Source organism: Hyla sarda, chromosome 7 (assembly GCF_029499605.1).
Source record: "Hyla sarda isolate aHylSar1 chromosome 7, aHylSar1.hap1, whole genome shotgun sequence".
In the NCBI taxonomy this organism is placed as follows: domain Eukaryota; kingdom Metazoa; phylum Chordata; class Amphibia; order Anura; family Hylidae; genus Hyla; species Hyla sarda.
This window is the reverse complement of record NC_079195.1, coordinates 215,833,735-215,860,449: the sequence shown is the minus strand read 5'-3', so window position 1 is coordinate 215,860,449 and position 26,715 is coordinate 215,833,735. Positions and strand designations below refer to the sequence as shown.

Genomic DNA, 26,715 nt, shown 5'->3' with positions numbered 1-26,715 from the left:
GTCTCCTCACTGTCTCCTCAGTCTCTCCTCAGTCCCCTCACTGTCTCTTCCCCTTTCCCTCACACCACATGTATCATCTGTTCAGTAGCCGGTGTCTCCTCTGTCTCTCCTCAGTCGTCTCCTCACTGTCTCTCCTCACTGTCTCTCCTCACTGTCTCTCCTCACTGTCTCTCCTCTGTCCCCTCACTGTGCCCCCTTTCCCCCACACCACATGTATCATCTGTTCAGTAGCCGGTGTCTCCTCTGTCTCTCCTCAGTCGTCTCCTCACTGTCTCTCCTCACTGTCTCTCCTCACTGTCTCTCCTCACTGTCTCTCCTCTGTCCCCTCACTGTGCCCCCTTTCCCCCACACCACATGTATCATCTGTTCAGTAGCCGGTGTCTCCTCTGTCTCTCCTCAGTCGTCTCCTCACTGTCTCTCCTCACTGTCTCTCCTCACTGTCTCTCCTCTGTCCCCTCACTGTGCCCCCTTTCCCCCACACCACATGTATCATCTGTTCAGTAGCCGGTGTCTCCTCTATCGCCTCAGTCGCTCCTCACACATCATCCACATCTCTCCATCCCGGGCGGCCCCAGCCCCGGAAGCAGTCCCTGCCCTCCCCCCTCTCCCTCCATCAGTGCTGAGGATAGCCGCCGCCTGTGTGACAGGTATGTGCTCCGTGCTGCGGTGTGTGCTCCCCATAGACAGAGCGGGAGGAGGCTGCAGGTGCCCTGTACACACCCAGCGGTTCCGGCTGCTGAACGCATAATCATTACTTTGTATCTTACATCACAGGATAAGCAATACTGTATACAGAGGATGCATGGTGTGTGCCGGAGATAGCATGTGCAGGTCAATGGCTATGTGCTATGCCAATGTTTCACAACCAGGGTGCCTCCAGCTGTTGCAAAACTACAACTCCCAGCATGCCCGGACAGCCGAAGGCTGTCCGGGCATGCTGGGAGTTGTAGTTTTGCAACAGCTGGAGGCACCCTGGTTGGGAATCCCTGTACTATGCAACATAAAGCAATCTCTAAAACCCCTTGTATTGAGGTCTCTGTGGCAGGTGACCTCTGTATATAGTCACCCAGCTTTCTATAGGACATGTATATGCTTTGTAGTGTGTTCCATCCCTCTATACTGCTCTGTGTCATTCCTTACTGTAGTTCTGGGATTCTATTCATGAACCAGAAAGCTCCTGATGAACATTACTCATATATGACAGAAAAAAACAGTCAAAGGCTGTCCAGGCAATGCTGGGAGTTGTAGTTTTGCAACAGCTGGAGACACACTGGTTTGGAAACACTGAACTAGAGTTATGCAATCTATTGCAAAACTACAATTCCCATAATTCCTTTTGCAGTCTGGGAATGATGGGAGTTGTAATTTTGTTATATCTGGAGAGCTTCGAATGAGGTACTTTTTAGCCCAGTGTTTTCCAAGCAGTGTGGCTTCAGCTTTAGCGAAACTACAACTCCCAGCATGCCCGGGCAGCCTGTGTTTTTTTTTAGTCCATCAACAAAACTGGATACGGTCTTAAAGGGGTACTCCGGTTTTTAAGTCACCAGAAAGTTAAACAGATTTGTAAATTACTTCTATTAAAATGTGTTTAATCCTTTCAGTACTGATAAGCAGTTGTATACTACATAGGAAATTCTTTTCTTTTTGGATTTCTTTTCTGTCTGTCCACAGTGCTCTCTGCTGACACCTCTGTCCATGTAAGGAACTGTCCAGAGCAGGAGAAAATCCCCATAGGAAACCTATCCTTCTCTGGACAGTTCCTGAGACTGACAGAGGTGTCAGCAGAGAGCACTGTGGACAGACAGAAAATAAAAAATAAAAAAAAAGAATTTCCTGTGTAGTATATAGCTGCTAATAAGTACCGGAAGGATTAAAACATTTTTAATAGAAGTAATTTACAAATCTGTTTAACTTTCTAGCAACAGTTCATTTAAAAAAAAAATATATATATATATATATATATGTTTTCCACCGGAGTAGCCCTTTAAAATGAGCCAAAGGCTGTCCTGGCATGCTGGGAGTTGTAGTTTTGTAACAGCTGGAGGCACCCTAGTTGGGAAACAGTGTTGTAACTTATACTTTTCTTTTTTGGCGGGCACAATAGCATAGTTGCCTAAGTTTTTGCATACAGCAAACGTAGCGGAGGGAGAAATGGAAACAAAAACATGGTGTGAACGCAACATAAGGCTACTCAGCAACAGTAATGCAAGAATTCGGTCACAGAGGGGGAGAATACTCTGCAGAAACTTTGAGGCCGGGGTTCACACATGCAGAATGTCCGCACAAAAAAATATGCGGATGTTTGCCAGGTCTGGCGGGCGCTAGGAACGCTCAGAAATGTGCTGTCTTATAGTCGGCAATGCATTTCCTTGCGGATTTCGCAGAAAAAATAGACTTGTCTATTCTTTCTGCGAACGTCAGAATCAGAAATTCCACGGCAGAAATTCTGCCGTGCGAACAGTGCAGCAGAATCCCATTGAAATCAGCAGCGGAATGTCTGTGCGGACATTCTGCCAAAGTTCTGCCCGTGTAAACTTACCCTTAGGCTGTGTTCACACGTCCGGAATTTCCGTGCGGAAATTCCACAGGAGGTCCCGCAGCAGCAGAGTCCCATTGTATCCATGTCAGGTGTTTCTGATGGAAATTCCGATTCCGAATCTGTCCATTCTTTCTGCGGAATCCGCATGGAATGCATAACCACCTGTGAGATGCGCATACCCTTGAGGTCTTAGCACAGACATTGTTATGCCGGCGCCCGCAGTCTGCGGAATGTTCGCATGGAGATTTTTCCTGCGGACATTCAGGACGTGTGAACATAGCCTAATTCTTCTGTCCTGCTGTTTTTTACATGATTGGTACCTAGCTGGGAGTTCTTTTACCCAGCAGGAGGCGCTGCACTACCAACCATTCTCTCTCTCTCACTCTCTGTTACGAGCGCAAAAGTAGCCATAGTTTATAAAACTATGTAAAATTTTGAGTTTTTTTAGGCTAGGGCTACATCACTACTAGTTCACTCGACCAAAGATTGTTGTGTCCTCTCCATCGTGTGTGAACTGGGTCATCTTGTGACCTGCAGATGGCCAGAACCGCCACTTGCCATTCACTTCCATAAGCTGTGACGCAGCACGATGCAGGGAGCTTCTGAAGAAGCCACTGGTGGGTGGTGAAATGCGTGGGATTCGCATTCCAATTGTGTAGGAATCTGACGTCCCATCTTGTTCACCTCATAAACCGTTATATTATTATGTTTAGCCTTTACTATTTAAAGGGGTACTCCGCCCCTGGCATCTTATCCCCTATCCAAAGGATATGGGATAAGATGTCTAGGGGTGGAGTACCCCTTTAATAAGAGGGGAATTCATAATTTTCTGTTTAAATAAAGTTCTTTTTAGCCCGTTATAGTAGTGTTTCCCAACCAGTGTGTCTCCAGCTGTTGCAAAACTACAACTCTCAGCATGCCCGGACAGCCAAAGGCTGTCCGGGCATTCTGGGAGTTGTAGTTTTACAACAGCTGGAGGCACCCTGGTTAGGAAATACCGCCCTGTAACTAAAGCCCATCGCTGTCTAAAAGTAAACTGGCAAAGGAGCCCTAAAATATAATGTGAACAGGGCCTTAGTCTTGTATGCACTTTATATTTATATATCATTGTTTTATCCCCAGAGGTTACAGGAAATGTATGGCCTCACTAGAAGACACAATGATGGAGACCCCCCAGCACCCACTCAAGATGGCCGCCCTGCATGTCATGGATTTTCCTACGTCCTTTTACAACTTCCTTTCACAAGTAAGTTGCTAAAAAGTCTATTAATTATTTTATATCTACGGCAACGTACTAATTTAATGTTAAAAGCCATAATTTAATGATAGTAGTCATAGGGCAGAGATCTTCCTTATCAGCTGTGCTCTTTCCCATATCACAGGCTCTGAAATCAGTCTACTCCTTCTCTTCTGTCAGCGAGTCCAGTGATGTGAGAGGTGAGTGCTGGTATTACTGCTCATTAAAGTTATAACTCTTAGATAAGGCAGCAGGAAGCCTTTCTCAATCACAGAACAGGCTCCCTGCTGCCTTATCTAATGAGTCTTAACACCAGTGAGCAGTTATTCTAGCCCACCCCCTTCACATCACTGGTCTGGTCTTGTGCTGAAAAGAGGGGAGTGGGGAGGATGGACGAGAATTCTGCATTCAGAGCGTAAAGCGTAAACGTAAAGTCACAGGTTACAAGGGATAAGGCATAGCTTATATGGACCATCACTGTGCTATGGCTAATAACATTATATTAGTAAGTTGCTTTATTATACTTTAATATATTGTATGTAGTGGATGGTTTTAACTTTTATTTTACAGCTAAAATCTTATCCCGGGCTAAAGAAAATCTTTGCGGTTACTGCCGTCAGCGCGGTGTCCATTGTGTTTTTGGCTCATCACTTTAAAAGAAGACGGGGGAAGAAAAAAATCCAGGATCCTCCCTGGGAGCCCGGCAATCTCTTACTGGACTGTACCAAGAATATGACCTTTGAGAAAGGTGGGTTCACATACTTAGGTTGTCCTAAGTAGTGTCAGGAGAGCTGCACAGAGTATTTCAGGAGTAGAGTATACCGATCTTGTCCATTCATGTGATTTATATTTATTAAAGAGGACAGGGTGAAAACACTGCTTTAAAGGGGTACTCCGCTGCTCAGCATATGGAACAAACTCTCTGAACGCGGGAGCTCGTGATATCATAGCCCCACCCCCTCATGACGGCCCGCCCCGCCCCCTCAATGTAAGTCTATGGGAGGGGGCGTGATGGCTGTCACGCCCCCTCCCATAGACTTGCATAGAGGGGGCGGGGCGTGACATTGTGAGGGGCGGGGCTATGACGTCATGAGCTCCCGGCATCTGATCCAGCGTTCGGAACAGTTTGTTCCAAACGTTGAGCAGCGGAGTACCCCTTTAAAGTAAGATAATGAGGAGGCCGTGTTCAGAGAAGCACAGAGTATTTCAGGAGGACAAGTGCTCTCATCTTGTCCAATAATGTGATTATATTATTAAAGGGGTACTCCGGTGGAAACTTTAAATCAACTGGTGCCAGAAAGTTAAACAGATTTGTAAATGACTTCTATTAAAAAATCTTAATTTTTCCAGTACTTATTAGCTGCTGAATACTACAGAGGAAATTATTTTCTTTTTGGAAACGAGAGCTCTCTGCTGACATCACGAGCACAGCGCTCTCTGCTCTCTGTCCATTTTAGGAACTGTCCAGTAGGAGAAAATCCCCATAGTAAACATATACTGCTCTGGTCAGTTCCTAAAATGGACAGAGATGTCAGCAAAGAGCACTGTGCTCGTGATGTCAGCAGAGAGTTCTGTGTTCCAAAAAGAAAATAATTTCCTCTGTAGTATTCAGCAGCTAATAAGTACTGGAAGGATTAAGATTTTTTAATAGAAGTAATTTAGAAAACAAATCTGTTTAAAGGGGTATTCCAGGCCAAAACTTTTTTTTATAGATCAACTGGCTCCGGAAAGTTAAACAGATTTGTAAATTACTTCTATTAAAAAATCTTAATCCTTCCAATAGTTATTAGCTTCTGAAGTTGAGTTGTTGTTTTCTGTCTAACTGCTCTCTGATGACTCACATCCCGGGAGCTGTGCAGTTCCTATGGGGATATTCTCCCATCATGCACAGCTCCCGGGACGTGACATCATCATTGAGCAGTTAGACAGAAAACTTCAGAAGCTAATAACTATTGGAAGGATTAAGATTTTTTAATAGAAGTAATTTACAAATCTGTTTAACTTTCCGGAGCCAGTTGATATAGATAAAAAAAAAGGTTTTGTCTGGAATACTCCTTTAACTTTCTGGCGCCAGTTGATTTTATTAAAACATTTTTTTTTTCCATCGGAGTACCCCTTTAAGAGCAGGTTGAAAAGTGGAGTGTAAAAGAAGGAATGGAGACATGGGGAGGCCACAGCCATAGAACTAATGTATATAGTGAGGGAGTAGTGTTCACAGGAGCGCAGAGTATTTCAGGAGAGACATGTGATAGACTTGTCCAATGATGTGATTATTGTTGTCATGTAAAAGAGGGAATGGCGTGCAAGCTGAGAGGTCACCACAGTAGAATTAGGTAGCGACCAAGCAGGGTCCACAGCAGCACAGAGTATTTCGGGAGGGGAGCTTTTGTGCTTTTGTCCAAGGCATTTATGTCAAAAATAAGACTGCATGAAACGGGCAATGTTTTTATGTGAGGAGGGCCTAAATTTACGTGAGATCTCATAAATAAGAAAAGAGTAGAAAATGGGAATAGAGTACAAGCTGAGAGTTAGATAGTGACAGAAAAGGGCCCACAGCAGCACAGAGTATTTCAGGAGAGGAGTGTGCCCACCGCATCCAGGGCATTATGTCACAAGTAACAAGACCACATAAAATGGGCAATGTCTTCATGTGAAGAGGGTCTAAATTTACATGAGATCTCATAAATAAGAAAAGAGTAGAATGCCCAGCAGCACAGAGTATTTCAGGAGTAGCGTTCTGACCACGTCTACTCGTGATTTAGGGTACAGTGATAATGGCAGAATTGGTTTTAGCCGGGAAACCTTGTGAAGAGGGATGCAGGTAATAAATAGTAGGAGCAGGGTCCCAGCGGCACAGAGTATTTCAGGAGGAGTGTGTTGGGAGGCAGTGACCATTTTATTAGTAATAATGACTGTATGTGAGAGGGACAATGTGGAGGAGAATGGAGACATTCCAACATCTTCTCCTCGTTTCTGTCCTGCAGGATCCAGCTGCTCCAGTAGCCGGCAGAACCTGACCCTGTCCCTGATGTCGGTGAAGGACAAGGGATCCCAGGTCCATATTAATGGAGGACTGAACAGCAGATATTCAGGATCTGTGCAGAGTCTGGCTTCAGTAAGTTGTTTTTTTACCCCCAGTTTTGACAGTATTAAACAGCTAGTATTGCAGAATAGGGGACGTTACTGTGTAATGGAAACCACCTTTAGTGTCGCCATCTGCTGGCACAGGAAAGCGTTTTTTTTTTTTTTTTTTTTTTTTTAATTCAGTATACAAATCAGCTGTTTGGGGCACTGGGGGCACTACTTTATCCCTCAGGCATCGCTATGCCCATCTGTACCCCTCCTATCTCCTTCAGGATGCTTCACCACGAGGACTAGTGGGGCACTGAACTGAAAATTTGGGGCTGAAAACGAAAATTTAGGAAGTGCTTGGCTGAACTGGACCCAAAACTACAACTCCCAGCAGGTTGTGCTATAGAACAGTGATCTGCAACATGTGGCCGGTGCAGCAGTACAACTCCCAGTACAACTAGCAGCAATGCATAAGGGACAGTGTTAAAGAAATCAATGAATTTCTCCCACCTTTCCTGAGTTTAAAGGGGTTATCCAGGAAAAACTTTTTATATATATATATATATATATATATATATATATCAACTGGCTCCAGAAAGTTAAACAAATTTGTAAATTACTTCTATTAAACAAATCTTAATCCTTTCAGTACTTATGAGCTGCTGAAGTTGAGTTGTTCTTTTGTCTAAGTGCTCTCTGATGACTGCTGTCTCGGGAACTGTCCATAGTAGAAGCAAATTCCCATAGCAAACCTCTTCTACTCTGTGCAGTTCCCGAGACAAGCAGAGGTGTCAGCAGAGAGCACTGTTGTCAGACAGAAAAGAACGACTCAACTTCAGCAGCTGATAATTATTAGAAGGATTAAGATTTTTTTAATAGAAGTAATTTACAAATCTGTTTAACTTAATGGAGCCAGTTGATATATAATAATATTTTTTTTCCTGGAATACCCCTTTAATATCAAGTTGATTCTTAAAAGACAATGAAACAATTACACTTCGCTTTGTCATGAGAATTTTTTGTTTTTCTTACAAAATTTACTCCTTCCAAGTTTTGCTTATGAGTGTAATACGCCCATGTCCTCACGCCCTGGCAAGAACCATATGGAATGAAGGTATGAAGACTATACAATGTAGGTGTTTTTTGTCTCCGGATTGGCTGAACTATGTCATAATGGACAATTTACACTATAAGGGTGCGTTCCCACACGGCGTATACGCAGCGTGAAATATTTCACGCTGCGCAAAATTGACGGCAGCAGTGGGAAATACGCTGCGTATTCCTTGCTCACTGTACGCACAGGGCTTTCCGGCGGCAGCCCTATGTGTGCAGTGAGTTTTAGAGGCGGGGCCGTGTCCCGGCGTGACTGTGACGCGCAGCTCCGCCTCCAAAACTCACTACACACATAGGGCTCCCACCGGAAAGCCCTGTGTGTATAGTGGGCACGGAATTTGCAGCGTATTTCCCACTGCTGCCGTAAATTTTGCGCAGCGTGAAATATGCTGAGTATACGCCATGTGGGAATGCACCCTTAGGGTGCATTCCCACCTGGCGTATTTTGCTGCGTATTTGCTGCTGCGTATTTTCCTACCCATTGACTTCAATGGGAAAATAAAATACGCAGCAAATACGCCAGGTGGGAACGTACCGTCAAAGACAATGCTGTTATCTGATCAAATTGCATATGCCGGTGGGATATGTGGGAGATGCTATGTATATGCGTGTTTCATTGTAATTTTGCCTAATCAATTAAAGGGGTACTCCGGTGAAAACCTTTTTTCTTTTAAATCAACTGGTGGCAGAAAGTTAAACATATTTGTAAATTACTTCTATTAAAAAATCTTAATCCTTCCAGTACTTATTAGCTGCTGAATGCTACAGAGGAAATTCCTTTCTTTTTGGAACACTGATGACATCACGAACACAGTGCTCTCTGCTGACATCTCTGTCCATTTTAGCAACCATGCATAGCAGATGCATAGCAGATGTATGCTAAGGGCAGCATGGTGGCTCAGTGGTTAGCACTGCTGCCTTGCAGTGCTGGGGACTTGGGTTCAAATCCCACTAAGGACAGCAATAAATAAAGCATTATTATTATTATAATAACGTCAGCAGAGAGAACTGTGGTCGTGATGTCATCAGAGAGCATTCCAAAAAGAAAATAATTTCCTCTGTAGTATTCAGCAGCTAATAAGTAAAGGAAGGATTAAGATTTTTTAATAGAAGTAATTTACAAATATGTTTAACTTTCTGCCACCAGTTGATTTAAAAGAAAATTAAAATTTATTTTTTAATTTGGTCCAGCTGTTTCACGTTGTCTTTATCTTATCAGCAGTAAGGCCCCTTTCACACTACAGGTATCATCCTGCTTTTTTACTGCCATTATTTTACAATAATGGATGAAAAAAAAACGGATGCAATAACTGGTAATAACGGATGATAACTGATGACCATCATCCGTTATTTTTAATGGGTTTTTTCTTAAAAAAAACTAAAATTGTTTATCCGTTATCATCTCTTATTAACAGTTACATTCGGGGTTTTTTTTTTATCAGTTTTTTAACCCTTTTTTTGTAAAGCTGTACTGATCATGCTCAGTACAAAAAACGAATGTTAAAAAACCTGACAATAACTAATTTTTTTTTTTTTTTGAACATCTGATTCCATTGACTTCAATGTTAAATTTTTATGTCCGGTTTTTCACCTTTTTATAAAAAAAAATTTTTGTGGGACCAAAAATAAGTGCATGCACCGTCTTTTGTGCCAGCAAAAATAACTGACCTTAGTAAAAAAACGGACATGCCTGATGAAAAAGGATGGTTAAAAAATCCGATTGACATGAATGGGATTTTTTGACGGCCGTTTTCAGGACTTTTTGCCGGGAGTAAGAACGGAGGTTTTTCCCAGGATGATAACTGTTAGTGTGAAAGGGGCCTTACAGAATAAAATTAATGTACTGCTATAGTACAGCTTTTGGTTTTAAGGACATGCTAGGAGTTGTAGTTCGGCATCAGCTGCAGAGCCATAGGTTGCAGATCACTGCCCTTTGCGGTGGGTAAGTGCATTCGGCGTCAAGCCACATCCCCATCCTATGTCAGTGTTTCCCAACCAGGGTGCCTCCAGCTGTTGCAAAACTGCAACTCCCAGCATGCTCGGGCATGCTGGGAGTTGTAGTTTAGCAACAGCTGGAGGCACCCTGGTTGGGAAACACTGCCATACACAGTATATTCAGAAGTACAGCACAATGTATATAGTGGTACAGTATACAGTGGTACAGCAAAATCATAGAATTTTGAAATGGGACCCTGGACCAGTGTTTCCCAACCAGGGTGCCTCCAGCTGTTGCAAAACTACAACTCCCAGCATGCTCGGACAGCCGTTGGCTGTCCGAGCATGCTGGGAGTTGTAGTTTTGCAACTGCTGGAGGCACCCTGGTTGGGAAACACTGCCCTTATTCACACAAGCCTATTCCGCATCTGTATTTGGGAGGCCCTAATCTTATTCCATGCAGCTGTCCATTAGAGATGAGCGAACTTACAGTAAATTCGATTCGTCACGAACTTTTCAGCTCGGCAGTTGATGACTTTTCCTGCATAAATTAGTTCAGCTTTCAGGTGCTCCGGTGGGCTGGAAAAGGTGGATACAGTCCTAGGAGACTCTTTCCTAGGAATGTATCCACCTTTTCCAGCCCACCGGAGCACCTGAAAGCTGAACTAATTTACGCAGGATAAGTCATCAACTGCCGAGCCGAGAAGTTTGTGACGAATCGAATTTACTGTAAGTTCGCTCATCTCTACTGTCCATCATACAGTTACATTCTATCTGGTACCATAATAGTCTATTACACACAAGAATATTCTAATAAAATATTTATCTGTATTCACGTCTGTTTTTATTCTTGGTACATGGGGGACTATATGACAGTAGAATTTACTCATTCCCTGCGGTATATTTATTTCCACCCTATATTGACTTTCCTCTGTCCGCTATAATGTTTTGTGATTTTTAGGTTCGAAGTATCAACTCCTACCAAAGCTGCGGCTGTGTCAACTCAAATCCCTGGGACAAAGGGGAAGAAGAGGATATTAAGCTTGTAAACATCCCAGTCACCACACCAGAGAACCTCTACCTGATGGGTAGGTGAAGGAAGAGCTCATGGATTTAACCCCTTAACGACAATGGACGTAAATGGACGTCATGGTGACTTGGTACTTAGCGCACCCTGATGTACGTTTACGCGCCGCCATGATCGCAAGCAACGGAGTGGTTCTCGCGTCATGCGCGGCAGGTCCCGGCTGCTATCAGCAGCCAGGGACCCGCCGGTAATGGCGGGCATCCGCGATCGCGCGGATGTCCGCCATTAACCCCTCAGATGCCGTGATCAATACAATACGGTACTTTGAATGGATGATCGGATCACCCGCAGCGCTGCCGTGGCGATCTGATCATCCAGCATGGCGGCCGGAGGTCCCCTCACCTGGCTCCGTCCGTCTCCCGGGGTCTTCTGCTCTCGTCTGGAGGGGGCGTGGCGTGAAGGCACAAGGGGGCACTGTCTCATGTCTCCAGTTTCGGAAAATCAGAGGTTTCCAAGACTGGAGCAGCGGCCCGGCACAGAATGCCGGATGCTGCACGGAGACAATGTGTTCGTATACAGAATTCATTTTTTTTTTCTCTTTGTCTAGTGTTTTATGCTGCTGTTCCATGCATCATATACGGTAGCTTTATGTGGTCAGGCAGCAGCGGCCTGGCACTGATTGCTAAAGTTGAGTTTACTGTTCACCATAGCTCCAAATCTTTTTTTAGTATCACTTTAGGGCCTCTTTCACACTGTCGGTATGCTCCTGCAAAAATTCGGCCTCTTTTTATATTTTTTTTTTGCATTTTGCCGGACGTAATTTTGCCAGAGCATACTGGCAAATAACGGGTCCCGATGGACCCCATTGTATTCTATAGCCGCCGTTATTTTTGGAGAGAAAAACCGTAGAAAGAGACTGTTTTCTCGATCCTAAAATAACGGACTTCACACTGTCGGCAGTGTGAACGTAGCCTCACACAATGCTTTATCACTTATTACCGTATATACTCGAGTATAAGCCGAGTTTTTCAGCACGATTTTTCGTGCTGAAAACACCCCCCTCGGCTTATACTCGAGTGAACTCTCCACCCGCAGTGGTCTTCAACCTGCGGACCTCCAGAGGTTTCAAAACTACAACTCCCAGCAAGCCCGGGCAGCCATCGGCTGTCCGGGCTTGCTGGGAGTTGTAGTTTTGAAACCTCCGGAGGTCCGCAGGTTGAAGACCACTGCGGCCTTCGCTCGGCGCTGGTCCGGTCCTGCAGGACTGTCCGGTGAGGAGGTGGTCCGGTGGGATACTGGTTCCGGGCTGCTATCTTCACCGGGGAGGCCTCTTCTAAGCGCTTCGGGCCCGGCCTCAGAATAGTCACGTTGCCTTGACAACGACGCAGAGGTGCGTTCATTGCCAACGTACTTCTGCGTCATTGTCAAGGCAACGCCTCTATTCCGGGCCGGAAGCGCGGAGAAGAGGTGCCCCCGGTGAAGATACCAGCCCGGAACCACTATCCCACCGGACGACCTACTCACCGGACAGTCCTGCAGGACCGGACCAGCGCCGAGCGGAGGTGAGTACTCAGAACTAAAGGGGGTGAGAGGGGGATGGATGATGTCGAAGGCCGCAGTGGTCTTCAACCTGCGGACCTCCGGAGGTTTCAAAACTACAACTCCCAGCAAGCCCGGACAGCCGATGGCTGCCGGGGCTTGCTGGGAGTTGTAGTTTTGAAACCTCTGGAGGTCCGCAGGTTGAAGACCACTGAGGGCGGATGATGAGAAGAGGATGATGAAGGGGGGGGGGTGTGGGATGATGAAGGGGGGGGGTGTGGGATGATGAAGGGGGGTGTGTGGGATGATGAAGGGGGGTGGGGATGATGACAAGGGGATGATGAAGGGGGGATGTGTGGGATGATGACAAGGGGATGATGAAGGGGGGATGTGTGGGATGATGACAAGGGGATGATGAAGGGGGGATGTGTGGGATGATGACAAGGGGATGATGAAGGGGGGATGTGTGGGATGATGACAGGTGATGATGATGAGGGTCTGGATGATGACAGGCGGTGATGATGATGAGGATGTTAATGACGGGTCTGGATGATGACGGGGGTCTGGATGATGACAGGGGGGGATGATGTATTTCCCACCCTAGGCTTATACTCGAGTCAATAACTTTTCCTGGGATTTTGGGTTGAAATTAGGGGTCTCGGCTTATACTCGAGTATATACGGTATGTAATAGTAATTTTTTTTTTTCTTGTACCTTTATGTTTATCTATCCGATCCACCCCGAGCTTTAGTCTTCTCTACGTGTCTCTGTATTACAGCACCGTTACTGCGATGCTCCAATGCTATTATTATTTTTGCAGGCAGTGTATTTTATTTGGACCATGGTAGATGGCGGCAGAGAGACGCAGAGTATAAAGCATTAAACTTACACAAACAACATGAAGAGTCTGGTTTTAGTCATTGGGTACAGAAATCTTTCTTCCCGACTCCCCTATTGTTTGTATGGATTAGGATCAGTGTCTGGATTTAATGCTGGATCAGCAGCTGCCTTGTTATGATTTTGGATAAAGAATGCAAACAGTGTGCATTACTTCATCAGATATTCACTGAATACACTGCCTTATCTGCATTAATGCACTGAACATATCAACAAACAGCATTAAAGGGGTACTCCACTGGAAAACATTTTTATTTTATTTTTTTTAAATGAACCGGTGCCAGAAAGTCAAACAGATTTGTAAATTACATCTATTTAAAAATCTTTACCCTTCCTGTACTTATCAGCTGCTGTATGATCCACAGGAAGTTCTTCTCTTTTTGAATTTTCTTTCTGTCTGACCACAGTGCTCTCTGCTGACACCTCTGTCCATTTTAGGAACTGTCCAGAGTAGGAGCAAATCCCCATAGAAAACCTATCCTGCTCTGGACAGTTCTTAAAATGGACAGAGGTGTCAGCAGAGAGCACTGTGGTCAGACAGAAAGGAATTTCAAAAAGAAAAGAACTTCCTGTGGATCATAACAGCAGATGATAAGTACTGGAAGGATTAAGATTTTTTTTTTTTTTTCATAGAAGTCATTTACTTCTTTAGTTTAACTTTCCGGCACCAGTTGGTTGATTTAAAAAACATTTTTTTCCAGTGGTGTTCCCCTTTAACACCAATTTTCTAAACCATTTACATTGTGCCCCAGGTTGTAAGGATATTTTGGCTGGTGTATTTTCCCAGGAGCTGTAGAGTGGCAGATTGGAGACCACTTTCCTAAGGTGTTTTTTTGGAGCAATACCGTAAAGTTGTCACTAGGGGCATTGCTTAGTTGACATCTATGGTAAAGTCATAGGCAACATGCAAGAGGTTGCAGGTAGAGTTAAAGGGGTATTCCAGGAAAAAACTTTAAATATATATATATATATATATATATATATATATATATATACTGGCTCCAGAAAGATTTGTAAATTACTTCTATTAAAAAATCTTAATCCTTCCAATAATTATCAGCTGCTGAAGTTAAGTTGTTCTTTTCTGTCTGGCAACAGTGCTCTCTGCTGACATCTCTGCTTGTCTCGAGAACTGCACAGAGTAGAAGAGGTTTGCTGTGGGGATTTGCTTCTACTCTGGACAGTTCGCGAGACAGGTGTCATCAGAGAGCACTTAGACAGAAAAGAACAACTCAACTTCGGCAGCTCATAAGCACTAAAAGGATTAAGATTTTTTAATAGACTTAATAGACGTAATTAGCAAATCTGTTTCCCCATAGAATTTTTAAATGGGACTCTGGACCAGTGTTTCCCAACCAGGGTGCCTCCAGCTGTTGCAAAACTACAACTCCCAGCATGCCCGGACAGCCGAAGGCTGTCCGGGCATGCTGGGAGTTGTAGTTTTGCAACAGCTGGTGGCACCCTGGTTGGGAAATACTGCCCTGGACTGTCTCATGCCTGACATCTCTGTAAAAGCGGAATTACTTCTACAAGATTGAAAGAATCAATGGACAATTTATTAGGTTTGGGTTCAACAAATGCTATTGCTATTGCAAATGTCATCGCTTGACTCTAGTTGCAAATTTGAATACCTTTCTACAGAAACATATTATTTTATTTTTTATTTTTTGTTAAGGAATGGAATTATTTGAAGAGGCACTAAGAAGGTGGGAACAAGCCCTCTCCTTCCGAAATAGGCAGGCGGAAGATGAGGCGGGCTGCGAATCTATCAGAATGGGGGCTGGTGATGCCATTGCTGAAGAAAACGTGGAGGTACCATCTGCTTTGCGCCAATTTTGATGGTTTAATATAGAAATAAGTGCAGAGAATGACAACTCAAAGCGGACCTTTAACTTCCAGAAACTTTTGACGCGGTAGTGATATGTGAAAAGTTGAAATGAGCGTGGAAAAGCGCAGACAGAATTTTTCTGGGCAGAGATTCCGTAGTGTAAATGAGCCCTTAGTGCACATTTCTCTTAGCTGGGTCTGAGCACCCAAAACCTCACCCGATCAAAACTTTAAAGAGGTACTCCAGTGGAAAACTTTATTTTTTAATCAACTGGTGCCAGAAAGTTAAACAGATTTCTAAATTACTTCTATAAAAAAATCTTAATCCTTCCAGTACTTATTAGCTGCTGAATACTACAGAGGAAATTCTTTTCTTTTTGGAACACAGAGCTCTCTGCTGACATCACGGGCACAGTGCTCTCTGCTGACATCTCTGTCCATTTTAAGAACTGTCCATAGTAGGAGAAAATTCCCCATAGCAAACATATGCTGCTCTGGACAATTCCTAAAATGGACAGAGATGTCAGCAGAGAGCACTGTGCTCGTGATGTCAGAAGAGAGCTCTTTGTACCAAAAAGAAAATAATTTCCTCTGTAGTATTCAGCAGCTAATAAGTACTGGAAGGATTAAGATTTTTTTTTTAATAGAAGTAATTTACAAATCTGTTTAACTTTCTGGCTCCAGTTGATTTAAAAAAAAAAAAAAAAGTTTTCCACCGCAGCACCCCTTTAAGTTTATTTCAGGGTCACTTAAAACAAAGCCAGGAGAGAACGCGCTAAAAGCACAATTCTCTTGGTTCGCTCTGACATATCACATTATTTATGACAGTGTCCATTTAAAGGGGTTGTCCAGGATTAGAAAATACTGCCCATTTATTGCAAAAACAGCACAACTCCTGTCTACAGGTTGTGTGTGGTACTGCAGCTCAGCCCCATTCACTTGGAGCCCCTCATTCTTTTTCTCTATAGCACAGGTGGACATCTTAGATGAGTAGCGGTCTACGACTCTTCCCAGTATCAGCCCTAAATCCTCTATAATTTGTGTTATTCCAGGATATCATAAGTGCTGAGTTTATCCACAAACTGGAATCTTTACTGCAGCGCGCTTACCGACTCCAGGAGGAATTCGAGGCCTCTCTTGGAGGTTCTGATCCGGCGTCTTTGGCCAATGATATTGGTAAGTAATGATTAGGCTGCACATGGCTGTTGTAGCTATGGCTAGTGCTTTGGATATCACTTTTAACCAGTTTTTAAAGGGGTTATCCAGGAAAAAACTTTTATATATATATATATATATATATATATATATATATATATATATCAACTGGCTCCAGAAAGTTAAACAGATTTGTAAATTACTTCTATTAAAAAATCTTAATCCTTTCAGTACTTATGAGCTTCTGAAGTTTAAGTTGTTCTTTTCTGTCTAAGTGCTCTCTGATGACACCTGTCTCGGGAACCGAACAGTTTAGAAGAGGTTTGCTATGGAAATTTGCTTCTAAACTGGGCGGTTCCCGAGACTCGTGTCATCAGAGAGCACTTAGACAGAAAAGAACAATCTAAACTTCAGAAGCTCATAAGTACTGAAAGGATTAAGATTTTTTAATAGAAGTAATTTACAAATCTGTTTAACTTTCTGGAGCCAGTTGATATATATAAAAAAAGTTTTTTTCCTGGAATACCCCTTTAATCTGGGGAGGAATGGTAACTGAAATTGCATGATCACTGGGGATCCCAGTGTTGGGAACCCCCGCTGCATATTGATCAACTACCCTGTGGCTAGGTGATAAGTTGTTTTCTTGTTATAACCACTTTAAACAGCTCCACACCTGTCTTCAGGTTGCAAGCGGAATTGCAGCTCAGTTCCATTGAAGCAAATGGGGCCAGGTTGTAATACCACACACAACAGGAGGACAGGGGTGGCGCTGTTTTTGGAAGACATTAAACATCTGTTTTTCTATTCCTGGACAAGCTCTGTAATATCTTGGTAGCAATCTGATGAAGTATTCACATACAGCTTCTAGAAGTTCATGGCAGAGTGTCACAGAGATAAAAATCCCCTGCTACAGGCGATATCTGTGTTTACTCTTCTTTAAATACTTCTTATAGCCGTATTATAGTAAATGGAGAATCTTCTCTTCTTGACACGGCAGAGAACCCGCCTGGAATCTCCTAATGGAGTCTGGAAAGTGTTAAGGTGATGGTCGCTGCCCATCTACATGTTTAGTCTGGAATAGAGGATGTGAAGTGGGAGAATCTCAAAAAGTTGCCACTTGGGTATATTGTAACTTAAACAGGCGCTGTGTCTTATGAATAAACTTTGTGTAGATCAATAGTACATGCGAATATAAAAAAAAAACCAAAAAACTTTGTAATATATGTTATTAGAGAAATATACCTCTTTTTCCAGTAAATAACCTTTTTCCGTCTCCTATGAGAGTGTATTCCACTCTGAAATGTCCTGTGTCTGCAAGACAAGCAATCCAAGTCTACAGGGGGGGCTTAAGACAAGCAATACAAGTCTACAGGGGGGGGGGGGAGGGCGCTTAAGACAAGCAATACAAGTCTACAGTGGGGGGGGGGGGGCGCTTAAGACAAGCAATACAAGTCTACAGGGGGGGGGGAGGAGGGAGCTGGGAGCTCAACACCAGCAATACAAGTCTACAGAGGTGGGAGCTTAAGACAAGCAATACAAGTCTATGGAGGGAGGAGGAGGGGAACTCAAGACAAGCAATACAAGTCTATGGAGGGAGGAGGAGGGGAACTCAAGACAAGCAATACAAGTCTATGGAGGGGGGGAGGAGGGAGCTGGGAGCTCAACACCAGCAATACAAGTCTACAGAGGTGGGAGCTTAAGACAAGCAATACAAGTCTATGGAGGGAGGAGGAGGGGAACTCAAGACAAGCAATACAAGTCTATGGAGGGAGGAGGAGGGGAACTCAAGACAAGCAATACAAGTCTATGGAGGGGGGGAGGAGGGAGCTTAAGACAAGCTATACAAGTCTATGGAGGGGGAGGAGGGAGCTCAAGATTAGGTATACAAGTCTATAGAGGGTGGAGGAGGGGAGCTCAAGACTAGGTATACAAGTCTATAGAGGGGGAGGAGGGGAGCTCAAGATTAGGTATAAGAGTCTATACAGGGGGAGGAGGGAGCTCAAGATAAGCAATACAAGTCTATGGAGGGGGGAGGAGGGGAGCTCAAGATTAGGTATACGAGTCTATACAGGGAGAGGAAGGGAGCTCAAGATAAGCAATACAAGTTTATAGAGGGGGAGCTCAAGATAAGCAGTAAATGTCTATGGAGGGGGGGAGGAGGGAGCTTAAGATAAGCTATACAAGTCTATAGAGGGGGAGTAGGGAGCTCAAGATAAACTATACAAGTCTATAGAGGGGGAGAAGAGGACCTCAAGACAAGCAATACAAGTCTATAGAGGGGGGGAGGAGGGGAGCTCAAGATAATCAATACAAGTCTATGGAGGGGGAGGAGGGAGCTCAAGATAAGCAATACAAGTCTATAGAGGGGGGAGGAGGGAGCTCAAGACAAGCAATACAAGTCTTTGGACGGGGAGCTTAAGATAAGCAATACCAGTCTATGGCAGGAGCTCCACCCACTAGCTTTTACAGAATTGCAAATTATAGATGAAGCCTGTAGAGCAGAAATCTGCTGTAAAATATTATATACAAGTAATATAATGGCCAGAAGTAGTGCAGCTCCTCATGTACACACAAGGAATACTTTAAACCAGGTTTTGTTGGTTATTCCTATAATTCAGCATGCAACTGACTACACACCTTGACTATATGGAAATTGTAACTACGACACTCAATGCATGGGATCCATAAATTGTTCCAGCACATGGGAAAGGTTTTCTCACGTGCTGCACGGGAGACTGGGGGAGGGGTGACACTCTCCAGGTTCACAGCAGCTGACAGCACGTCCTATATATATCCTCAGATAGTGCATCTGCTCAGACTGACAACATATATATATATATATATATATATATATATATATATATATATATATTCTCATGCTGCACCTATGAGATGTGTGTTATGACATTTCCATTAATATCTAGGACTCGTTGTTCATGTTTATCAGTCCCTTCAGGATGACTAGTCCAGTGGCCTCCGAACTGTGAACCTTCAGCTGCTGCAAAACTACAACTCCCAGCATGCCCGGACAGCCAACGGCTGTCCGGGTATGCTGGGAGTTGTAGTTTTGCAACAGCTGGAGGTCCACAGTTTGGAGACCATTAGACTAGTAGACAAACATTCATGTACATAACCTTTAGAGGCTGTCAAAATGTTTTACATTACAACGGAACCCAATGCATCCTATATAAGTCGGTGGGTTCTGTCATTCTACCGTCATGGTAGTCGCCATAAAAGTCGGTGAATTAGGCTGGGTTCACGCCACGTTTTTTGCAATTCCAGTTCCCATATCAGTTTTTTGATAAAAAAAAACGGATTCCTCAAAACCTGACTAAACATGTGTACACATTTAATCCGTATATGGTTTGAAAAATGATGTCCGGTTGCGTTCGTCTTTTAAGAAAAAAAAAAGGGATACGTTTTTAACTTTTCACTCCATTATGAATAAAGTTTCACTTGTTTGTTTGAAATTCCAAGAAAAAAAAACTGTGCAAAGTCAAAAACTGTATGGTGAAAACCGGATGGAACCGTACGCACATACGGTTCTGTACGGTTCCCATTGACTCCCATGTAAAAAAAAAAAAAAAAAGTATATGTTTCAATATGGTTTTTCACCCGGACCAAAAACCGTGGTAGGTTGCGGTTTTGGTACGGGAAAAAAAACTGACAAAACCGTACAGGTTACAACGGGCATATCTGTCTCTAAAGAACCTGTTCTGTCCCGTATTACACAGACAGTCCATTGATTTCAATAGACAGTGGCCATTATTTACTAAGAGTGTTGTGTAGGTTTCTTTGTGGGTTTTAATTCCCAACAATTAATTTTTTTTTACGGTATTTACTAAGGTTTCCCTACATTTTCCAGCTCACATCCACCACATTTTCTTTAGAAACCTTAGTGAATATGTTGTCTTTTTGTGAAAATGTCGGGAACACGCCCCTTTTCGGGTTTTCACAGCAAAATGGGGAGTTAGTTGGGGTATTTTCAATTCTGACGCAAATTCTGGCGCAGACAGAATTTCTGGTGCAATGCGACAGAATCTGGCGCACAACCCGACAAAACATGTCGGGTTTGCAATAGTAAATGAGGGCCACTGTGTAATTCCTAATTTTTCCAGTGGTGGCACTGCAGGGGCCCAAAACAGCCAAAGCAGGTGGGTTACACAAATATCAAAACTGCTATTGATTTTATTGGAAGTTGCGCAAATGTCGTAGCCCTGCTATCTATGCTGTTTACGTAACTCCTGGAGTCCTTTAAAACATTGCTCGTGGGGCTAAAAGTCAATAGGAGTTACGCAAATTACATTAATCACCCGATTCGACTGTTTTTCGGCTTCCTGACCACCTTCGGTAGATGCAGGAAGTTTGGAAGGGGCTGGGAAGTCCAAAAGACAAGTTGGGAACAACAAGCAGTGTTCACTTTTACTACAGCGCCACCACTGGGAAAAGTAAGAATTGCAGGAGTGTAATACAGGAGAGAACAGATCCTTCAGAGCCAGAGACGCTCTTTGTAACTCCTTACCTGGCCAAGAGATGAGGATCCTGAACCGAGGCCTCCATTCTCAAATTCAGTCTTTAACGAAGAAGCAAAGCTGCAGTTAAAGGGGTACTCTGGTGGGAAACTTTTTTTTTTTTTTATGAACTGGTGCCAGAAAGTTAAAGGGGTACTCGGCCCCTGGCATCTTATCCCCTATCCAAAGGATAGGGGATAAGATGTTAGATCGCTGCGGTCCCGCTGCTGGGGACCCCGGGGATCACCGCTGCGGCACCCCGCCATCATTACTGCACAGAGCGAGTTCGCTCTGTGCGTAATGACGGGCGATACAGGGGCCGGAGCAGCGTGACCTCATGGCTCCGCCCCTCATGACATCACAGCCCGTCCCCTTAAAGGAGTAGTCCAGTGGTGATTCAGTGGTGAGCAACTTATCCCCTATCCTAAGGATAGGGGATAAGTTGCAGATCGCGGGGGGTCCGACCCCTGGGGCCCCCCGCGATCTCCTGTACGGAGCCCCGACAGCCCGCTGGAAGGGGGCGTGTCGACCTCCGCACGAGGCGGCGGCCGACACGCCCCCTCAATACAAGTCTATGGCAGAGCCGAAGCGCTGCGTTCGGCAATCTCCGGCTCTGCCATAGCGATGTATTGAGGGGGCGTGTCGGCCGCCGCCTCGTGCGGGGGTCGACACCCGCTATCTCGGCGGAGAGCCGGGGCCCCGTACAGAGAGATCGCAGGGGGCCCCAGCGGTCGGACCCCCCGCGATCTCAAACTTATCCCCTATCCTTAGGATAGGGGATAAGTTTTTCACCACTGGACTACCCCTTTAATGCAAGTCTGGCAGGGGGCGTGACGACCGTCACGCCCCCTCCCATAGACTTGTATTGACGGGGGCGGGCCGTGACGTCACGAGGGGCGGAGCCGTGACGTAACGATGCTCCGGCCCCTGTATTGCCCGTTATTACGTGCAGAGCGATCTCGCTTTGCGCAGTAATGATAGCGGGGTGCCGCAGCAGCGGGACCCCGGCGATCTAACATCTTATCCCCTATCCTTTGGATAGGGGATAAGATGTCTAGGGGCGGAGTACCCCTTTAAACAGATTTGTAAATTACTTCTATTAAAAAATCTTAATCCTTCCAGTACTTATTAGCTGCTGAATACTACAGAGGAAATTCTTTTCTTTTTGGAACACAGAGCTCTCTGCTGACATCACGAGCACAGTGCTCTCTGCTGACATCTCTGTCCATTTTAGGAACTGTCCAGAGCAGCGTATGTTTTCTATGGGAATTTTCTCCTACTCTGGACAGTACTTAAAATGGACAGAGATGTCAGCAGAGAGCACTGTCCTTGTGATGTCAGCAGAGAGCACTGTCCTTGTGATGTCAGCAGAGAGCACTGTGCTGACATCACGAGCACAGTGCTCTCTGCTTACATCTCTGTCCATTTTAGGAACTGTCCAGAGCAGCGTATGTTTTCTATGGGAATTTTCTCCTACTCTGGACAGTACTTAAAATGGACAGAGATGTCAGCAGAGAGCACTGTCCTTGTGATGTCAGCAGAGAGCACTGTCCTCGTGATGTCAGCAGAGTGCTCTGTGTTCCAAAAAGAAAATAATTTCCTCTGTAATATTCAGCAGCTAATAAGTACTGGAAGGATTAAGATATTTTTTAATACAAGTAATTTACAAATCTTTCTGGCACCAGTTGATTTAAAAAAAATAAATTAAATAAAATACTTTTCTACCGTAGTACCCCTTTAACTAGGAATTGTTGGCCGATGGAAGCAATGCTATTGTAGTTCCAGAATGCAACGCGTTTCGCTGCGCATGCGCAGCGAAACGCGTTGCATGCTGGAACTACAATAAAAGATACTTACCTGAAGGTCCTGCTGTCCTGCTTCTCTGATCCATTCAGCGCCGATGGAGTTAACCTTTGCATTTTGGTAGGCCGATGGTTGTACCAGCTCATAAACCCCATATAATCCTAAATATTGTGAGCTGCCATGTGTACGACTGATATAGGGAAGGGACTTGCATGGTCTGTCGTGTTATGTGGAAGAAACCCTTTAACCCTTTCCTCGCACAGCATTCTTACAAGGTAGCCATTGTTTCCTATATTTGAGTCTCTATATTTGAGGTAGTAGTAGTGTAAGACACCAGGGGACCTTATATACCCCCGCACACATCTGCTGAGCAGATTATCTGTATACTTTCCAAACGCAGTGAACCACGGCACAAAATACGACGTGACGCCTGGCAGCAGACTTTTGTCACCCGTCGCCCTCAAGTTAATTTTAGGCGTATGATAGCTGGATGCCCCCCCCCCCCCCCCGCCCTCCACCTGCCCCTATTACTCAGACACTTGTAAGCAGGCTGCTCTCACCCCGTGTTCTGGGGCCGTGCACTACAATTTACAACGTCAGTGAAAACCATTGTGATCACGTGGATTGTCGTTCACGTCATGGAAATGATGTCACATTGTGTGGAGTACATATAGTCACACTGCCATTAACTCATCTATCTCTCTAGCTAGTTAGCTATCTATTATGTATCTATCTATCTATCTATCTATCTATCTTCCTATCAAATATCTATCTATATAGGCAGCATCACTAGAGGCCGTAAGTCCCTGGAGACCTCACGGCTAAGATGCGCTTGGACCCCTGTGGTGGTGATATACCACAGGGGTCCTAGTGTGTCCAGCGGTTAGCAGTCGTAGCTGCTGTACTTGGACACCACACATTTTGGACCAGGAGCGTACACAGAAAAAAATAGGGCCACTTAGCAAGACTCCATTTCTAGATCCAAAATTCTGAATTTGATATCTTTATTAGGGGGCTGTGTTTTTCAACATATATAGATTTATTTAAAGGGGTTATCCAGGAAAAAAACTTTTTTTTTTTTATATATATATATATATATATATATATATCAACTGGCTCCCGAAAGTTAAAAAGATTTGTAAATTACTTCTATTAAAAAATCTTAATCCTTTCAGTACTTATGAGCTTCTGAAGTTAAGGTTGTTCTTTTCTGCTCTCTGATGACGAGTGTCTCGGGAACCGCACAGTTTAGAAACAAATCCCCATAGCAAACCTCTTTTAAACTGGGCGGTTCCAGAGACAGGTGTCATCAGAGAGGATTTAGACAGAAAAGAACAACCTTAACTTCAGAAGCTCATAAGTACTGAAAGGATTAAGATTTTTTAATAGAAGTAATTTACAAATCTGTTTAACTTTCTGGAGCCAGTTGAGATATATATATATATATATATATATATATATATATATATATATATCTCAAGTTTTTTCCTGGATAAAACCCTTTAACTACTATGGACACAGTGGGAGCTGAATAAATCTGTATGCAGTAAGCTCCCCCTAGAGGCAAATGTAGGTACCCTAAAATTTTATGTTGGTGGGGGCACATAATAGGGTAATGAGCTATTTAGAATTCAGTGTAGTAATACATAACATGCCAGTCTTTTTCTAGGTCAGTCTTTTATGTTTATTTGAGTGTTATTCCGATAAAGCGTCAGATCCTGTGGCTGGCGGAGGTAAAGCAGACTCCGGCGCGTAATGTCTGAGGTTTAGACATCATGATGTATGACTGCCCCCCCCCCCCAGAACCGGTCTCAAAGCTCAAAAGAATGGAAATGATCCAGAGGGTAAAACTAACATCTCATTCACCATACAAGTCCATGAAATCCATCGTTCCGCAGAGGAAACAATATTCTGATTTATGCGCCTGGTTTAATATTACTAAAAATATTCGTCAAACTGAAATGTCGCAGAGTTTTCCTGAGTCATCTGACGGCTGCCAGAGTCTAAGATTTCTGCACGTCCTGGAGGAGATGGGGTTTGTGGTGAAGAATATGTGGCCTGACGGGGTCTGCTGGTACAGGTATAGGATGTAATACCGTAATACCGTAGTCCTGGAACTCGCTTGGGCGTCTAGGAAGTATGGATGTTTTCAGGACTGTAAGACTGTGCACCTCCATATGTTTAAAAAGGAAATCACTCAATTTGGATTTTAACATAAGGATTGGTGTCCCTGTGACAGTGTTTCCCAACCAGTGTGCTTACAGCGGTCGCAAAACTACAACTCCCAGCATGCCCGGACAGCCAAAGGCTGTCCGGGCATGCTGGGAGTTGTAGTTTTGCAACCGCTGGAGGCCTCCTGGTTGAAAAACACTAATGAAGAACCTGGCAGGTGTTCAATTCCACAGATTTAGCATTGCATGCTGGCCGTTAAAATGAATAGACTATCCATGCAATTAGAGATGAGCGAAGTTACAGTAAATTCGATTCGTCACGAACTTCTCGGCTCGGCAGTTGATAACTTATCCTGCATAAATTAGTTCAGCTTTCCGGTGCTCCGGTGGGCTGGAAAAGGTGGATACAGTCCTGGGAAAGAGTCTCCTAGGACTGTATCCACCTTTTCCAGCCCATCGGAGCACCTGAAAGCTGAACTAATTTATGCAGGATAAGTCATCAACTGCCGAGCCGAGAAGTTCGTGACGAATCGAATTTACTGTAAGTTCGCTCATCTCTACATGCACTTGATCTCTGCACTTTAAAAGGTACCTTTCATCGAAAAAAAACGTTTTGATATATTATAGATTAATGTATGCAAGATAACTTTCCAATAGCATGTTATTAAAAAATAAGCTTCTTTCTATTTAATTTTCCATTTTGAAAAAATTACCACTAGGGGTCTCCCTAGCAGTCCTGGCCGCAAGCAAGCCTTTTTTTTTTATTTTAATTTTTTTTTTATTTTATTTCAGACTCATGCTGGAGTTCTAAATCTCAGACTGCAGCCGGGACACAGACAAGCTCAGCACTGCTCCCTGCCTGTGAGTCAGACGGGCAGGAGCCAGCACTGTGCTCATAGCACAGCAGGGCATACTCCTGACTCTGCCTTACAGCATGCCCTCATTTATTTTACTATCTGAGCTCAGATATTTCTTCTCTCTGCACATGCAGTTGTAAACAGAGAGGAGAAGATTCAGAGCTGCCGGCTGCTGTGTTCACAGCCTCTATGCTGGGCCCCGCCCCCTTCCTCCCTCACACTAGGACAGCTGAATGAGCAGCCAAGAAGACAATAAATAAGGGAGAAAGAGGGGGTTTTGAATGAAAAGAAACACAGGGATAGTGTCAGTGAGAGTCAGGGACAGATTTGGGGGGTATTAGGGAGAGTTTAGATCGTGATAGGTACTCTTTAAGTTCACTTGTTCCCAAAGGGGGATGCTGGGAGTTGTAGTTTTGCAACAATTAGAGGCACCCTGGTTGGGAAACACTGGTCTATAGGCACATTGGCATATACCATAGATACGGCGACACTTTATTCTCACTGCAACAGGTCAGGGTTAGGTTTATGGTAAAGCTAGAGGCGATGAGATGCTGGACTGGTGTCCTCCGCCTGTGGATGGCTTAGTGGTGAGTATTGGTTATTATTGGTCAGGTCTGCATGCGTTGTAGAACTACAAGACCCAGCACAAGAGCTGAAGAGACTCTGGCTCTCCAGTTGTTGCAAAACTACAAGTTCCAGCATTCCCAGGCAGTCATCGGCACATTTTATTGTAACACATGCATCTCCTGAAATACTTTGTGCTGCTGTGATTATTTGTATCTTCTGCTTCATTATGGCTTGTTCAGAAACTGTTTACTTTTTAAATTGGAGAAAGGGAAATATTTTTTTTTATGTTTTTTTTATTTTGTAGGACTAGACTAAAATATTTTAGGATCTATTTTAATCCTGTTTATGATGAGCCTTCATTTCTGTTCCTCATGATGACACTTCCTGAACCTATAGTCCTGGCACTCAGTATTATTTTAGGGAAGTGTCTCGCAACCAGTGTGCCTCCAGCTGTTGCAAAACTCC

At 44.1% G+C, this 26,715-nt stretch overlaps 1 protein-coding gene across 5 annotated transcripts in view; it reads left to right on the top strand.

Annotated features, from left to right (window-relative positions):
- The window catches only part of MIGA1 (mitoguardin 1), a 98,167-nt gene that overhangs the window by 23,886 nt on the left and 47,566 nt on the right, over positions 1 to 26,715 (top strand). For 4 of the 5 annotated variants that reach the window (XM_056532648.1, XM_056532647.1, XM_056532646.1 and 1 more), the window contains exons 2-7: positions 3,662 to 3,785; positions 4,347 to 4,524; positions 6,761 to 6,891; positions 10,858 to 10,984; positions 15,035 to 15,171; positions 16,239 to 16,362. In XM_056532648.1, coding sequence (XP_056388623.1) covers positions 3,662 to 3,785; positions 4,347 to 4,524; positions 6,761 to 6,891; positions 10,858 to 10,984; positions 15,035 to 15,171; positions 16,239 to 16,362 — 821 coding nt within the window. Of the gene's footprint in view, positions 1 to 502; positions 648 to 3,661; positions 3,786 to 4,346; positions 4,525 to 6,760; positions 6,892 to 10,857; positions 10,985 to 15,034; positions 15,172 to 16,238; positions 16,363 to 26,715 lie in introns of those variants that run through there. The other variant, XM_056532645.1, reaches the window with a different exon arrangement.